General features: G+C 38.3%; 1 protein-coding gene across 4 annotated transcripts in view; it reads right to left on the minus strand.

The window, feature by feature from the left end:
• Positions 1-12245: 12245 nt before the first annotated feature.
• Positions 12246-17343, minus strand: part of GNL3L (G protein nucleolar 3 like) — a 28551-nt gene continuing 23453 nt past the window's right edge. For all 4 annotated transcript variants that reach the window (XM_010996828.3, XM_031445114.2, XM_031445113.2 and 1 more), the window contains exons 15-16: positions 16966-17185; positions 12246-15456 (exon numbers count right to left, since the gene is read on the minus strand). In XM_010996828.3, coding sequence (XP_010995130.1) covers positions 15374-15456; positions 16966-17185 — 303 coding nt within the window. In that variant the 3' untranslated portion in view covers positions 12246-15373. The remainder of the gene's footprint in view (positions 15457-16965; positions 17186-17343) is intronic.

Below are 17343 nucleotides of genomic sequence, written 5' to 3' on the forward strand. Positions count from 1 at the left end.
ACCTTAAACAAAAATGGACTAAGTTATGCAATCAAAAGACACAGAGTGGATAAATGGATTTTTTTTAAGACACATATATATGCTGCCTACAAGAGACTTACTTGAGATGTGAGGACACAGACAAATTGAAAGTTAAGGAAAAGTCTTCCTTGCAGATGGAAACCAAATGAAAGCTGAAGTAGCTATACTTACATCAGACAAAATAGACTTTAAGACAAAGACTGTAATAAGAGACAAATTAAGTCATTAGATAATGATAAAGGAGTAAAACCAACAGGAGGATATACAGGCATATCTCATCTTACTGCACTTTGCTTTATTGTACTTAACAGATTCTGCATTTTTTTTGACAAATTGAAGTTTTGTGGCAACCCTCCATTGTCAGATGATGATCAGTATTCTTATCAACTTTTAATACATTGATTTTTAGGTACAATGTGATTACACACAATAGACTGCATTTAAGTGCATATGCATGCACTGGAAAACCAAAAAAATTCCTATGACTCACTTTATTGCAATATTCACTTTATTGCAGTGGTCTGGGACCAAATTCACAATATTTCCAAGGTACATCACTAATAATTTTAAATATTTATTCACTAAACATAGGAAAACCTATATTTAAAGGAATACTAATAGACATAAAGAGACAATAAAAACCAATACATAATAGTAGGGGACTTTATTCCCCACATTTATCAATGGATAGATCATCCAGGCAAAAAATCAATAAGCAAACATTGGCCTTAAAAGACAAGTTAGACCAAATGAACTTAACACACGACTTTCCATCCAAAAGCAACAGAATACACACTCTTCTCAAGCACACATGGAGCAGTCTCCAGGACACACCATATGTTAGGGAACAAAACAAGCCTTAAAAAATTGAAGAAACTTGAAATCACATCAAGCATATTTTTGGACTATAGTGGTATGAAATAAATCAATTACAAGAAGAAAACTAGAAAATTAACAAATAACTGGAGATTAAACAACATGTTACTGAGAAAATAATGGGTCAAAGAAAAATCAATAGAGAAATAAAAATATCTTGAACCAATGAAAATGGAAATAAAACATACCAAAACTTATGGGTTACAGCAAAAGGAGTTGTAAGATGAAAGTTCATAAAGATAAATGTCTACATCATAAAACAAGAAAGACCTCAAATAAACAATAAAACTACATATCAAGGAACTAGAAAAAGAGAAGAACAAATGAAGCCCAAAGTCAGTAGAAGGAAGGGAATAATAAAGATCAGAATGGAAATAAATGAAATAAAGACTAAAAGTATAATAGAGAAAGTGAAATTAACAGCTAGTTCTAAGAAAAAAAATTTTTTAATTGACAAATGTTTAACTACACTCACCAAGAAAAAAGAGTGAGTCTCACCTAAATAAAATCAGACATTATAGAGGCAATGTTACATGAAAGAAATTGAATACAACACAAACAGATGGAGAGCTATACCATATTCATGGATTGGAAGAATTAATATTGTTAAAATGACCATACTATCCAAGGTGATCTACAGATCAATGCAATCTCCATCAAAGTATCAATAGCATTTTCCACTGAACTGGAACAGAATCCTACAATTTGAAACAGTTGGAAGAATCCTAAAATTTGTATAGAATTGCATGCACACACGCACACACACACACACACACACATGCAAATCTGAGTAGCTAAAACTATCTGAAAAGAAGAAAAAGCTGGAGGTTTCACTCTCCCTGATTTCAAACTATACTAGAAACTACAGTAATGAAAACAGTATGGTACTGGCACAAAAGCAGACACATATATCAGTGGAAAAGAATAAGGATTTCAGAAATAAACCCATACTTATATGGATAATTAATCTATGACAAAGTAGGCAAGAATATACAATAGGGAAAAGATAGCCTCTTCTATAAATGGTAATGGAAAAACAAGACAGCTACATGCAAAAAAATCAAACTGGGCTACTTTTTCACATCATATACAAAAATAAACTCAGAGTGGGTTAAAGACTTAAATGTAAGACTTGACACCACAAAATTCCTAGAAGAATCACAGGCAGTACATTCTCTAACATTAATCTTAGCAAAGTGAATATGGGTGGAGGGGATGCCAAGATGGTGGAATAGAAGGACACACTTAACTCACCCTCTCCCATGAATACACCAAAAGAGACATCCACGGATGCACCCATTCACTCAGAACACCTGCTGAACTTTGACAGAACATCACCTACTTCAGAAACCAAATTCCTCACAAAATCCAGTAGGGAAAAAATAAGAAGAAAAAGGAAATTAGCGTGAGACCTGTCTGCTGGGGAGGGAGCGGTAAAGGAGGAATAGTGCTTTTTCACTGGGATACACCCTTGCAAACAGAGAGGTCAGTGAGGATAGAAGGGGAACCTCCAAGCCTCAGAGGATTGCACAGCAGCCGCTGGGCTGACAGAACTGAAAGAAATTGGCACAAAGGGTCCCTGGGATCCCCAGCCCTAGACATGAGCTGGCGAGGTGGAGGGCAGTGCCAGGACTGGCTGCCCAAGCTAGACAGAGGGCTGGGGCCGACTGTGCAGAGACAGCCTCAGGGAGCTGGAGTGTGCTGTAGGCTGTGGCTGTGAGTGTGTACAGAATAGAATAGCCTGGGTCACCCATAAAAAAGCAACACTGCCGGTATGCATTGAGGGGAGGAGCACAATGTAGCTGGGCCATAGCCACTGTCTCCACAGGCTTGCACCATCTCTGGCACATTCTTGTGAGAAGAAAGGTGAGGTCTAGCCATAGCTGCCATATTCACTGGCACGTAGCTCCCAAGCGGAAGTGGAGTTGAAACCTGAATTCATACACGTGGGCTCCACAACTTCACAGGTGGGACTGAGATTTGTTTCCAGTCCCAGGCAGAGGGGACCAATTTTCTCCACAAATGACTTTGTGGACCCATGCCTCTAAGATAAATGATCAGGGAGCAGGGTTCTGGCATGCAGCAGGGTCAAATGCAGGTGCAGAGTTTTCAGTGCCTGAATACCATACATGGACATGGCACTGAGGATGGCACTGACCTGGTTACATGACTGCACAATCGCTATGGATCTGGGGGCTCTGTGAGCTCACACCTCTAAGACAAATAAGTAGAGTTTGCACATCAGGGACACATGTAGAGGCAGGGTTTTTAACGGACCTGCATACTGAAGACAGACACAGAACTGGGGAAGTCACTGACCTGATAGCATGCCATGATCCAGGTTTGTGATGCAAATGTCAGTGGATTTTCACTATTTCTCTGAGGGCAGAGAACCTGAGGGAGAACAGAACAGAGTACTGATGTACCCATGGCTAAAGCAGGAGCAAGGGCAGCATCAACAAAGAGTACTTGAAGTGTTCCAACCCCACCTATGATGCACTACAGCTCAGAAATGGGTCTGGAAGCCTCCATTCCAAAAAAGGGGAACAAACCCAACCCCTGTCAGGGCTGTGACAAACACAGAACAAAAAGGAGGCCCTGCTCAAGAACCACTGCAGGCTATTATTATCTCAAGAATGGCCACTCCCCCAATCAAAGGGATAACAGTCAATATACACAGAAGAAAGACAAGGCAATAATCTATACTAGAAACAGACTTCACAACAAACTTATTACAGGCACAAGTCTACACAGGAATGCATCCCCTAAAAAAAAAAAAAAAAAAACTTCAAAACGACAGTAGATAACTGATGCTCCATAATCCATAGTTCCAGAGAGATATAAGTAAAATGAAGAAGCAGAGGAACTACCCCCAATTTAAAAAACCAGGGAAGTCCCCTGAGAGAATGATCAATGAAATAGACCTTGATAGTCCAGAAGATCATGACTTCAAAAAGGGGATGATAAAAGCACTAAAGGAAATAAGAGATATGATGAATAAACATGTACAATACTATGAAAAGGAAATAGAAACTATAAACAGGAGCCAAGTAAAAACAGAAAACTCAATGGCTGAGATAAGAGCTGAGCTAAAGGTAGTCAAAAGCAGGCTAGATAATGTAGAGAGATGAATAAGTGACTTAGAAGACAGGACAACAGAAATCACCCAATCAGAGCAACAGACAGAAAAGCAAATGAAAACTAATTAAAGCAATAAAAGGGACCTATGGGATAATATAAAGTATGCCAATCAGTGCACAGCAGGGGTCCCTAGAGAAGAAGAAAGAGAAAAGGGGATTGAAAAAGAATTTGAAGAAATCATGACTGAAAAAGTCCCCAACCTAAAGAAGGAATTAGATATCCAAGTACAGGAAGCATACAGGGTCCCAAACAAGAAGAACCCAAATAGATCTACACCAAGATATATTATAATCAAGATGGCCTAAGGTAAAGATATAGAAATGATTCTAAAAGCAGCAAGAGAAAAACAGAGTGAGTTACAAGGGAACCCCCATAAGGCTTTCAGATGATTTCTCTCCACAAACACTGCTGGCCAGAAGTGAGTGGCAAGATATATTCAAAGCCCTGAATGAGAAAAAGCTGCAAACCAAGATACTCTATCCAGCAAGAATATCCTTTAGAATAGAAGGAGAGATAAAAAATTTCACATACAAGCAAAAACTAAAAGAGTGTAGCAATATTAAACCTATACTAAAAGAAATATTGAAAAATCTACTCTAAATAGAAAACAAGCAGGATGCTATAAAAAGAGAAAAACATAATTGGAAATGCAAAAACTACAATGAATTGCAATACAATAAACATGAACATGTAAAAGAAGACATCAAAATCATTAAAGGTGGGAGAGGGAAGCAAGAAAATATAGATTTTTTTTGTTCTGTTTTTGTCAGGATGTGTTTGAGCTTATATGATTATCAGTTTAAAGTAAACAAATAGTAATGGGTTAACATGCCTGAAAAACAGGGTAACCACAAATCAAAAGCATACAATAGAGTCCAAAAAACTGAAAAGAAACCAAGCTAATACAAAAGAAAATTATCAAACCACAAAAAGAAAAATAAAGGAACATAGAAGAAATACAAAACAACTGGAAAACTTAGTTCAAAATGGCAATAAACATGCACCTAACAATAATTACTATAAATGTCAATGGACTAAATGCTCCAATAAAAAGGCATAGAGTAGCAGATTGGATAAAAAAACAAAAGCCTACAATATGCTGCCCACAAGAGACCCACTATACAGTAAAGGACACACATAGATTGAAAGTGAGAGGATGGAAAAAGATATTTTGTGTAAATGGAAATGAAAAGAAAGTGGGAGTAGCAATACTCATATCAGACAAAATAGACTTTAAAACAAAGTCCATAAAGAAAGATAAAGAGGAACACTATATAAAGATCAAAGGAGCAATACAAGATGAGGATATTATACTCACTAACATATACGTGTACCCAATATAGGAGCACCTAAATATATAAAACAAGTACTAAAAGACAAAGGGAGAAATTGATGACAATACAATAATAGTAGGAGACTTTAACACCCCGCTAACATCATTGGACAGATTGGCCAGACAGAAAATCAATAAGGCAATGGAGGAAGTAAGTGACACAATGGAACAGCTGGACTTGGTTGATATTTTTAGGATGTTACCTGCCCAAAGAACAGAATATACATTCTTTTCAAGGGCTCATAGAACATTTTCTATCATAGACCACATACTCAGGCATAAAATAAGTCTCAACAACTTTAAGAAGATAGAAATTATTCCAAGCAAATTCTCTGACCACAATGGCATGAAACTAGAAATCAACCACAGAAAAAGGAGAAAAAAAATGATAGCATAGAGACTAAACAACATGCTACTAAAAAACCAATGGGTCAAAGATGAAATCAAAGAAGAAATTGAAAAATAGCTTGAGACAAACGACAATGAAAGCCTGACCACACAAGGCAATTTATCTGAGAAAGTGTGTAAAGTAATGATGGCAAAGATGTTCAGAGAATTCAAGAGGAGTATAGATGCACAGCGAAGTTTTTAGCAATGAGTTTGAAAATATAAAGAATACCCAGAGTTGAAGAATAAAACCACTGAAATGAAAAACACACTAGAAGGAACTAACATAGACTAAATGAGGCAATAGAATGAATCAGTGAGCTAGAAGACAGATTAGTGGAAATCACTACTGCAAAAAGTTTAAGAGAACTCTGGGGCAACATGAAGTGCTCTAATAGTCGCATTATAGGGGTCCCAGAAAGAGAAGAGAGAGAGAAAGGACCTGAGAAAATTTGGGGAGAGATAATAACTGAAAACTTCCCCAACTTGGTAAAGGAAACAGTCACCCAAGTCCTGGAAGCACAGAGAGTTCCACACAGAATCAAACCTAAGAGGAACACACCAAGGCACAGTCATCAAATTGACAACAATTAAAGATAAGGAGAAAATATTAAAATTACCAAGAGAAAAGCAACAAATAACATACAAGGGAATTCCCATAAGGTGATCAGCTGATTTTTCAGCAGAAACTCTACAGGCCAGAAGGGAGTGGCATGATATATTTAAAGTGATGCAAGGGGGAAACTTACAACCAAGAATACTCTGTCCAGCAAAGCTTTCACTCAGACTTGATGGAGAAATCAAAAGCTTCACAGATAAACAAAAGCTAAAAGATTTCAGCACCACCAAATCAACTTTACAACAAATGTTAAAGGACCTTCTCTAGTCATCAAACCATAAGAAAAGAAAACAAAAAGAAGAAAGAGAAAAAAAGAGAGAGACTTACAAAAAGATTGCTTTGCCTGTTCAGGGACTTTTGTGGTTCCTTATGAATTTTGGAATTGTTTGTTCTAGTTCTGTGAGGAATGTCACAAGTATTTTGATGGGGGTTGTGTTGGATCTGCGGATTGCTTTGGGTAGTGTGGCCAGTTTGATAGTGTTTATTCTTCCAATCCAAGAGCACAAGAAATCTTTTCATTTCTTTATGTCCTTTCAGTTTTCAGATTATAGGTAACCTCCTTGGTTAAGTTTATTTCTAGGTATTTTGTTGTTTTTTATGTAGTGGAAATGTCTCTACCAGTTATAAAATTAAGGTTTTTGAAATGAAAAAAAAGTGAATGAAGGACTGCAAATGGCAAAATATCCTCTTTTATGGGGAATAACTCTCCCAGACTTGAGACTTCAGACAATACTGTAGAGCTACAGTAATCAAAATGGCATGGTATTGGTACAAAAACAGACATATGGACCAATGGAATAGAATAGAGAGCTCAGAAATGAGCCCACAAACTTTTGGTCAACTAATCTTCGACAAAGGAGGCAAGAACATACAATGGAATAACGACAGTCTCTTCAGCAAATGGTGTTGGGAAAACTGGACAGCAGTATGTAAATCAGTGAAGCTAGAACACTCCCTTACACCATACACAAAAATCAACTCAAGATGGATCAAAGACTTAAACATAAGACAAAGTACAATAAATCTCCTAGAAGAAAACATAGGCAAAACATTATCTGACATACATCTTAAAAATGTTCTCCTAGGGCAGTCTATGCCAGCAATAGAAATAAGAGCAAGAATCAACAAATGGGACCTAATCAAACTTACAAGCTTCTGCACAGCAAAGGAAACCATAAACAAAACAATGGGAGAAAATTTTTGCAAAAGATTAAACTGACAAAGGCTTGATCTCCAGAATATATAAGCAGCTCATACGACTTAATAAGAAACAACCAAACAACCCAATCCAAAAATGGGCAGAAGATCTAAACAAGTAATTTTCCAAGGAAGACATACAAATGATCAATAGGCACATGAAAAAAAAATGCTCAGTATCACTAATTATCAGAGAAATGCAAATCAAAACTATAATGAGGTACCACCTCACACCAGCCAGAATGGACATCATTCAACAGTCCACAAATGTCAAATGCTGGAGAGGCTGTGGAGAAAAGGGAATCCTCCTACACTGCTGGTGGGAATGCAGTTTGGTGCAGCCACTGTGGAAAACACTATGGAGAATCCTCAAGAGACTAGGAATAGACTTACCATATGACCGAGTCATCCCACCCCGGGCATATATCCAGAAGGAACCCTACTTCAAAAAGACACCTGCACCGCACTATTTACAGTTCTACTTACAGTAGCCAAGACATGGAAACAGCCTAAATGTCCATCAACTGTTGACTGGATAAAGAAGTGGTGGTATATTTATACAATGGAATACTATTCAGCCATGAAAAGCGACAACATAACACCATTTGCAGCAACATGGATGTCCCTGGAGAATGTCATTCTAAGTGAAGTAAGCCAGAAACAGAAAGAAAAATACCACATGAGATCACTCATATGTGGAATCTAAAAAAAAGAAAAAGAAAAAAAAAAGAACATAAATACAAAACAGAAACAGACTCATAGACATAGAATACAAACTTGTGGTTGCCAAGGGGGAGAGGGGAGGGAAGGGACAGACTGGGAGTTCGAAAATTATAGATACTGACAGGCATATGTAGAATAGACAAACAAGATTATACTGTATAGCACAGGGAAATATATACGAGATCTTGTGGTAGCTCACAGAGAAAAAGAATGTGACAATGAATATATATATCTTCATGTATAACTGAAAAATTGCACTCTACACTGTAAATTGACACAACATTGTAAACTGACGATAACTCAATAAAAAAAAAGTTAAAAAAAAGTGAATGAAGAACTGCAAAAGGCAAAATATCCTTCTTTATGGGTGAGTTGTATTCCATTGCATATAATATAGACAATATATGTATGTATGTGTATATATATATATATACACATACATACATACTGCATCTCCATTATCTATTCAACTATTGATGTGCACTTAGGATGCTTCCATATCTTGGCAATTATAAGTAATGTTGCTGTTAAAAGCAGGGTGTATGTATCTTTTTGAGTTAATTCTTATTTTGTAGTTGGTTTTATTCCTTTGATAAATATGTAAATTTAAAAAGCTACAGCTCTAAACATTCTTTGAAACAATGAATGAACAGTACATATATGTAAATTTAAAATATATGTGCACTGAAAAAAAATGATCTATCAAGCCATGAAAGACATAGAAGAAACTTAAAAGACATATTACTAAATGAAAGAAACCAGTCTGAAAAATCTACAATCTGTACAATTCCAATGAAATGACATTCTGGAAAAGGCACGGCTACAGAAACAGTAAAAAGATCATGGTTTCCAGGGGTTTGGGGAGAGGTAGGGAGGGAGGAATGAATAGATGGAGCACAAGCTATTTTTAGGGCAATGAAATTATTCTGTATGATACTATAGTGAAAAAAAAGAAAGAAAGAAAGAACAGCCAAAACTTTGCAAATGTGATGAAAACCATAAACTAGCATATTCAAAAACCTCAACAAAACCCAAGCACAAAAACATAAAGAAAAAAACATACTACAGTCAAACTGCTCAAAAATAAAAATTTAAAAAGCAACCAGAGGGGGAAAAACACATTTATGGATAGAGGAAAAAATAAGGATGACATCAGCTTTCTCATTGGAAACAATGAACATGAGAAGACAATGAAACAACATTTTTAAAGTGCTGAAAGATAAAACCCATCCACTTGAATTCCATACTGGGCAAAAATATTTTTCAAAGATGAAGGTAAAATACAGGCTATTTAGACATACCAAAGCGGAATGAATTCACTGCCTACCACATTCACAATACAAGAAATGTTAAAAGAAGTTCTTCAGGCAGAAATAAAATAATACCGTATGGAAATCTGGAGCTAAAGGAATGTAGAGCACTAGAAATGGTAACTGAATGAGTAAGTATGTAACTATGGTTTATTATTGAAATCTTTCTTTAAAAGAATTTAAAGTATAAAAAATAACAATATTGTAGGTTTTATAACATCTTTAAGAGTAAAATTTATGACAATAGCATAAAAGTCATGAGGGGAGAAATAGAAGTGTGTTATTGTTAGGTTTTTGTACTATATGTAAAGTGGTAAAATATCACTTTCAGATAGCCTGGGATGAGTTAAAGATATATACTATCAACCCTACAGCAACCATTAAAATAACCAAACAATGAAGTATAGCTAATAAACCAAGGAAGGAGAACAAATGGAATAATTTTTTAAAGTATTTAATCTAAAAGAAGGAGGAAAAGGAGAGAAAGGAGAACAAAGTAGACATGGGACAAATAAATTTAAAAAATAGCAAGATGACGGTCTCAAACCTAAACACACCACTAGTAACATTAAATTTAATGGTCTAAACATCAACTAAAAGGTAGAGACTGTCAAATTGGATTTAAAAACCCAGAAGCAACTATATGTTGCCTATGAGAAATGTACTTTAAACACATAAATAGGTAAAACATAAAAGGATGAAAAAGATATATCATATTAAAACCAGTCAACAGAAAGCTGCAGTGGCTATATTTGTATCAGACAAAATACTCTTCAAAACAAAGAATATTAAAAAGTTCATTTTAATGATAAAGGGGTTAATTGCTCTAAAGGACAGGACAATCTTAAATGTTTGTGTACCTAACATAAGATGTTCAAAATATACAAGGAAAAAACTGATAGAAATACAAGGAGTAACAACAAAATCCACAATTATGCCCAGAGACTTCAATACTCCTGTCTCAGTAATTGACATAACAAGCAGGCATAAAATCAACATGGGCATAGTAGACATGAGCAACCAACATGATGTGACTGACATTTATAGAGCACTCCACCAACAACAGAAAAATACATATTCTTCTCAAGAGCATATGAAACATTTTACCAATATAGATCATATTTGGGGCCATAAAACAAGTCCTGATAAATTTTAAAGGATTCAAGTCATATAAAGTGCATCCCCATACCACAATGGAATAAATTAGAAATCAAGAACAGAAAGGTCTCAAAAAAAAAAAAACTCAAAATGGCTTAAAGACTTAAATATAAGACATGACATCATAAAACTCCTAGAAGAGAACATAGGCAAAACATTCTGAATAAATCATAGCAGTGTTTTCTTAGATCAGTCTCCCAAGGCAACAGAAATAAAAGCAAAACTAAATAAATGGGACCTAATCACACTTATAAGGGATGGAGGTAAAAAGAGAGAAAGAGAAAAAAGAGTAAGTGTTGGCAAGAATATGGAGAAATTAAAACCCTGGTGCACTGTTGGTGAGAATGTAAAAACTTCTGTAGAGGTGCAGCCTCTGCAGAAAATAGTATGGCAGTTCCTCAAAAAATTAAAAATAAAATTACCATATGATCCAGCTATCCCACTCCTGGGTATATACCAAAAATAATTAACAGCAGGGGCTCAAATAGATAATTGTACACCCATGCTAAAAGCAGCATTATTCACAATAGCCAAAAAGTGGAAGCAATCCAAATGCCCATCAATGGATAAACAGATAAACAAAATATGGTATATATTACAATGGAATATTATTCAGCCTTAAAAAGGAAATTCTCATACGTGCTGCAACATGGATGAATCTTGAAGACGTTATGCTAAATGAAATAAGCTAGTCACAAAAGGACATACCGTATGATTCCACTTATATGAGATACCAAAAGTAGTCAAATTCAGAGGCAAAAGGTAAAATGGTGGTTGTCAGGGGCTGGGGGGAGGAGGAATTAGTGTTTAATGGGTACGGTTTCAGTTACGCAAGATGAAAAGAGTTCTGAAGATGGATTGTGGTGATAGTTGCACAACCATGTGAGTGTATTTAATGCCACTGAATTGTATACTTAAAAATGGTTAAGATGGTAAATTGTATATGTATTTTACCATAATATTAAAAAAATTTTTAATCTGTTTAAAAAGTTTTTTTCATAATGAAAAAAAAGACACTTTTTAGAGTATGAAAGACAAGCCACAAACTGGGAACAAAGCATACATATAGTGGATAAAGAATTTGCATCCTATATATGTAGAATTCTCAAAACTCAACAATAAAACAAACAACCCAATACAAAATGTCCAAGAGATTTGAACACGTTACCAAAGAAGATATATGGATGGCAAATAAGCACACAAAAATATGCTCAAATCATTAACCAGTAGGGAAATGCAAATCAAATTCATGAGATATCACTACATCCTACTAGAATAGCTAATGTCAAAAAGCTGACAATGCCAAGTGTTGGAAAAGATGTGGAGAACTTTCACACACTGATGGGAATGCCAAATGATAGAGCTACTTTGAGAAAGTTTAACAGTTCCTGAGAATGTTAACATATACTTACCATATATCCCAGCAAACCAACTCTACATATTTTTTCTAGAGAAATGAAAACACAAAAAAATCCCATGCAAATGTTTATAGCAGCTTTATTTGTAATTGCCCAAACCTGGAAACATCCCATGTTCCTTCAACTGGCGAATGAATAAACAAATGGTGTTGCATACAAGAGTATGATTCAGATAAGGAACTACTGATAAACCCAATAGTGTGGGTGAATGTCAGATGTATTATGCTTAATGAAAGAAGCCAGTCTCAAAAAGCTACATATTATATAATTCCACTTACATGACATTCTCCAAAAGACAAAACTATGAGGACAAAGAACAAATCAGGACTGTCAGGAGTTAGAGGTGGGAGGTTCTTATTATAAAGTAGCAGGGATGAATTTGGCAGGGGAGGGCAGAGAGTAATAGAACTGTTCTATACCTTGAACGTCTTGGTTACACAACTCCACGCATTTGTCAAAGCTTATAGAATTGTACACCAGAGGGAAATTTTATTCTACGTAAATTTTTAAATCAAAAAATTTAAATCTATAGGCAAAGGGGTAGGGAGGGCATAGCTCAGTGGTAGAGTGCGTGCTTAGCATGCTTGAGGTCCTGGGTTCAATCCCCAGTATTTCCATTTAAAAATAAATAAATCTAGTTACCCCACCCCCAAAATAAAATCTATACACATAAAATAACGCTATGATTCTTCTACATACTATGATTCTTTTTACATATTTATATGAAAGCATAATTATATGGACAGAAAACAGATCAGTGGTTCCCAGGATCTGAGGACACGGGTAAGGGTTGACTATAACGGGTCCCGAGAGTTTAGGGGGTGATGTAAACTATTCCGTATCTTGATTGTGATGGTAGTTCACTACTATACACATTTGTCCAAACTCATAGAACTTATACTATGAAGCATCAACTTCACTGTATGCAAATTACACTTTTAAAAAAAAAAGGCAAGAAAGGTAAGAGAGAAAAGACTCAAGACATAGCTTTTCTTAAAAACTTTTGGTAAGCTGTAGAGAATCTGGAGTCCCAAATTTTTATCCTGAAGTGACTACCTTAGTTCTCTTTGATTTGAGCCAAACTATGTCCCCATGCTGTTTCTTACTCTAGGTAACTCTTATTTCTAGTAGTTGGTTACCAGTGTCTCTTAGGAGTACCAGAAAATGTTTAAAACGTTAAATTATGAATTGCCATATGGTTATAAAATGGCCTTAGCTGTCTTGATATCCATTTTTACCATTGCAGTACTGTTACCCACCAGGAGAGTCTGATAATAAGATAGTGTGAAATAAGTGGAACCCCATTCAAGAATACTTGGAGTGGAATCTTAGCACAACCCTATTTTAAAACAAACAAAAAAGGATGTATTTAAGGGACTTGATAATAGAGACCAGCACACAGTAGGTGCTTAATAATCAGTGTTAAGGAAACAGTACAATGCAAAGGAAAGGGTCGGTATAAGGTTATCCCACCTGGATATCAATGCTGTCACCACTTAATGTGTTGTCTTCGGTATGTCCTGACAACTATGTGAACCTGCTGCTTGTCCTTTTGTTTTTTTTTTCTTTTTTAATTTTCCCTTGGGTGGAACAGGTATTTAGGTTTATTTATTTTAATTATACTTTTTTGATGGAGGTACTGGGGATTGAACCTAGGACCTCATTCATGCTTAAGCATGTGCTCTACCACTTGAGCTATACCCTCCCCACCTTTATCTTTCATAAGGAGACAAATCTTTTACTGGCAGTTTTATTTAGGGTTAAGGAGTTAACAAGCTGCCAGGGTCCGGTACAGTCTGTGCTCAAGCAGTACACAATTCTCTTCTTTCACTGCCCCAGGATGCACAAGTGGTCTGTACTTCCCTGCCAATCATCCTACAGCCAAGGGCTCGCCAGTCTGTCACATGGTTCCAGACTTAGGATTTAAATAGGTAAAATAAGGGGTGACAGCAAGAGAGGCAAGACTAAGATGTGGCTGTGGATCCAAAGATATGTGGAAGTTTGGGGTGGGGGCGAAGAATGAAGCAATCTAACACCCACTCCCTCCAAATGGTAGAACTTCATTGCTCCACACCAACTTTGGCTTAACTGTATTGAGTTCCTTTCTTGCTGCCAGTCTCAGATAGATTGCTGGGAATTGAGGTCACATGCATAACCCAAACCAGCCCTGGTAAATTAAGATTTGTGTTTCTGTTGCCATCATCTACCCTAGTCCCTTTCTGAGTGCCCCTAACACTGCCTGGGCCCACTGCCTTTGTCTGATGAGGTAGGCTGTCCCAGGGGAAGTGGCTAATATTTTTCTGGGGTATAAGGACTTCTAGATACCAGAAAAGAACTTGGCTGGTACACCCCTGATAAAGCAGCTCTCTTGAGGATGCAGCCTGTGAATAAATGATACCAGAACCCTTTTGGATCATGGAATTCAAATGCTGATGCTCCGTGAGACATGGTCACATAAGGGCAGGGTCCAGCCAGAGGGCTTCGGTTCAAGGATTCCTCCAACTCAGTCTGCCCAGAAGTGCCCCAAGGCAGGGCTTGCCCCGCAGGCACCTATCAACAGGTGCTTTGTTTTCCCTTCATGTGAACAAGGCAGTGTTTACCACACCACAGCACCAGCTAGGCTTGTGTGCTGTCTTCCTCTATCCTATTCCTAGACGGGTCCAGAGATAGAGAAGGCTCATCATTGTCCCCCCGACTCCCACTGCCATCCAGGTTGAGTATCTGTGGAGTTGGTGGAAGATGTGTGGCCTGCAGCCCATTGCAGGAATGTCTTGCTGCTGTTGTCTGTTGTGGACTGGTAAAGCACTCTCCCAGGAACCCCCAGATCTACCAGCAGCCTAGCCTTTAGTTGCATGTTTAGCTGTCCAAGAGTGTTTTGTAAGGGGTCAGCCTGCAACTGCCCAACCTGTAAGGTAGGGGATAAATTGTTAGCATTAAGGGATCTGCTGATTAATTTCATTTCTATTCTAAATAGAGTAGGGGCTAAATAAAGGGTAGGGTTTGCCAGTTTCAGACACTTGGGACTCTTTTTCACCCCTGGAGAATGGAGGGACGGTGTGGGGATGGTAGGGGAGGAGTTCTTTTAATATGCAGGTGCTTCAGGGAGAAGCAAACCATCTGACTTTATCTATATTCCCCCATCCCACTGGAACTGGTCCTTGGAGAAGGGGAGGGAGGTGAGATCAGTGGATCAGTCACCAGCACTGTCATCAGCATTGCCAGAGAGGTCGAGAACAGACATCATGGAATCGGACAGCTTGCTAGCAAGTTTATCTGCAGATGGAGAAAAACGGGCAGTCACTAAGTGGCTGGCTTGCCAAAGGGAGGCCTGCAGGAGCTAGCCTACATTAACCGTGGTCTGCACCAAACTCCCAAACTGGCTCACTCTCCCTTCCACCCCAGCTACCAGCAGCCACTGCTCAACCTCACAGATAGACCCATTTGTCTACCTGTGAAATGATTATCCCAACGGAGCTTCTATCTCTCAGTGTCAGACTTACTGAGCTGTTTTCTTTTTACTGTGTTGAACTTAGCACTCTGCCATCACCCTCAAAGCTCTCCCAGAAAATGGGCAGCATGGCAATAAGGGCTTTGAGCCTGAATGCTCACCTCCATCTTCCAGCCACACCCTATTGTTCCTCAGGATTCCCCGCACACAATCACCTCCTTCAGGAAGCCATCTCTGATCACCCCCACCCCACTACCACCTCCAGGCTGGGTTAGGTTCCCTCGCTGTGTTTTCTGTCTTCATAATGATTACTCTGTGTTGCCAATGTCTGTTTTCTTGTCTCCTCCCTACTCCCCAGTAAGACCAGAAGGGCAATTGATCTCTGGATTCCCAGGACTTGGCGTGGAACCAGGCCAACAGTGAATGGTTATGAACATAGTCTAGTTCAAAGAACAGGGATTATGGGATCAATCAACCTTAGGTTTGCATTTTGGCTCCATCAAATAATAGCTGTTTTATCTTGAGTGTGTCAGAATGTTTCTGGGCCCTAGTTTCCTTACCTACCAAATGAGACTTTTGCAAGGAGTTAGTGAAAATTCCTATAGCATGAAGACCTAAATGGGCCAGCCACACAACAGACCACCATTAAAATGAAGGAGGCCATTCTTTTGTGAATTGATGTGAAACTATCCCTAATATATGTTGAATGGAAAAATGATGTGGCAAAACTGTATGTTCAGGAAACTAGCATTTGTCTAGAAAAAGAGAACAAAGAATATACGGATATTTGCCTGTGTACCTATCTCAGGAATGGTAACTGGTTGCTTCTAGGGGAAAGCCTGGATGACTGGGGATTGGAAGGAGACATTTTATGGTATATCATTTTGTACCCTCTGGATTTTGAGTGTATTGCCTATTGATAAAGTAAACACTATAGATAGCCTGTAAGCTTCTTAACACATAGAAAGCAGCCGATAAATAAATGGTGGCTATTTGACTAGGCCAATGGTCCTCCAAGTGTGGTCTCCAGAGGAGCAATATCAGCACTAACTGGGAACCTTAGAAACACAAATTCTCAGGCCCCAAGGCCAACCTACTCAATCAGAAACTCTGGGGGTGGGTCCCAGAAACCTGTGCTTTAATAAGCCCTGCAGGTGAGTCTAATACAAGCTAAAGTTTGAGAATCACTCTGCTAGCAGGTGAGCCTCCTAACCCATCCCTGCCCCTAACCCTGGCCTGGGGCTGGACACACGGAGATGCTCATTCAGGAGCCCCTAATTAAGGCCCCAGGTGGGCCCTTTACAGAGCACAGCGGGGCAGTCAGGTGCTCCCACCTGCACGCTTCTGGACCTTCTTCTTATTCTTCAGGGCAGATGCCAGAGCCTGGCCCTGCTGCAGGGGGTCTGTCTCTATGATCCTCTGTAGCATCGGGCGGCGGTCCACTGGGCAGACATTCACCATGCTGTTGTTCCTGGGGAACTGGTCCGCGTTGCGCTTAGCCCACCCCATCTGATGGCGGTTTGGTTTGGTGCAATACCCAGTGAGCTCTCCAATCTGGGGAAAGAGAGGACAACAGTCAGGTCTGGGCCCCGAGGGTACCTCCAAAGACTTCTGCCGATGAGGCAGGGACAGGCAGGGACAGGCTTTCGTAAGAACAGGAGCCCGGAGCCATGCAGAACTAGGCTTCAAGTCTGGCTCCACCACAGACTAGG

This window comes from Camelus dromedarius, chromosome X, assembly GCF_036321535.1.
Source record: "Camelus dromedarius isolate mCamDro1 chromosome X, mCamDro1.pat, whole genome shotgun sequence".
Classification (NCBI taxonomy): domain Eukaryota; kingdom Metazoa; phylum Chordata; class Mammalia; order Artiodactyla; family Camelidae; genus Camelus; species Camelus dromedarius.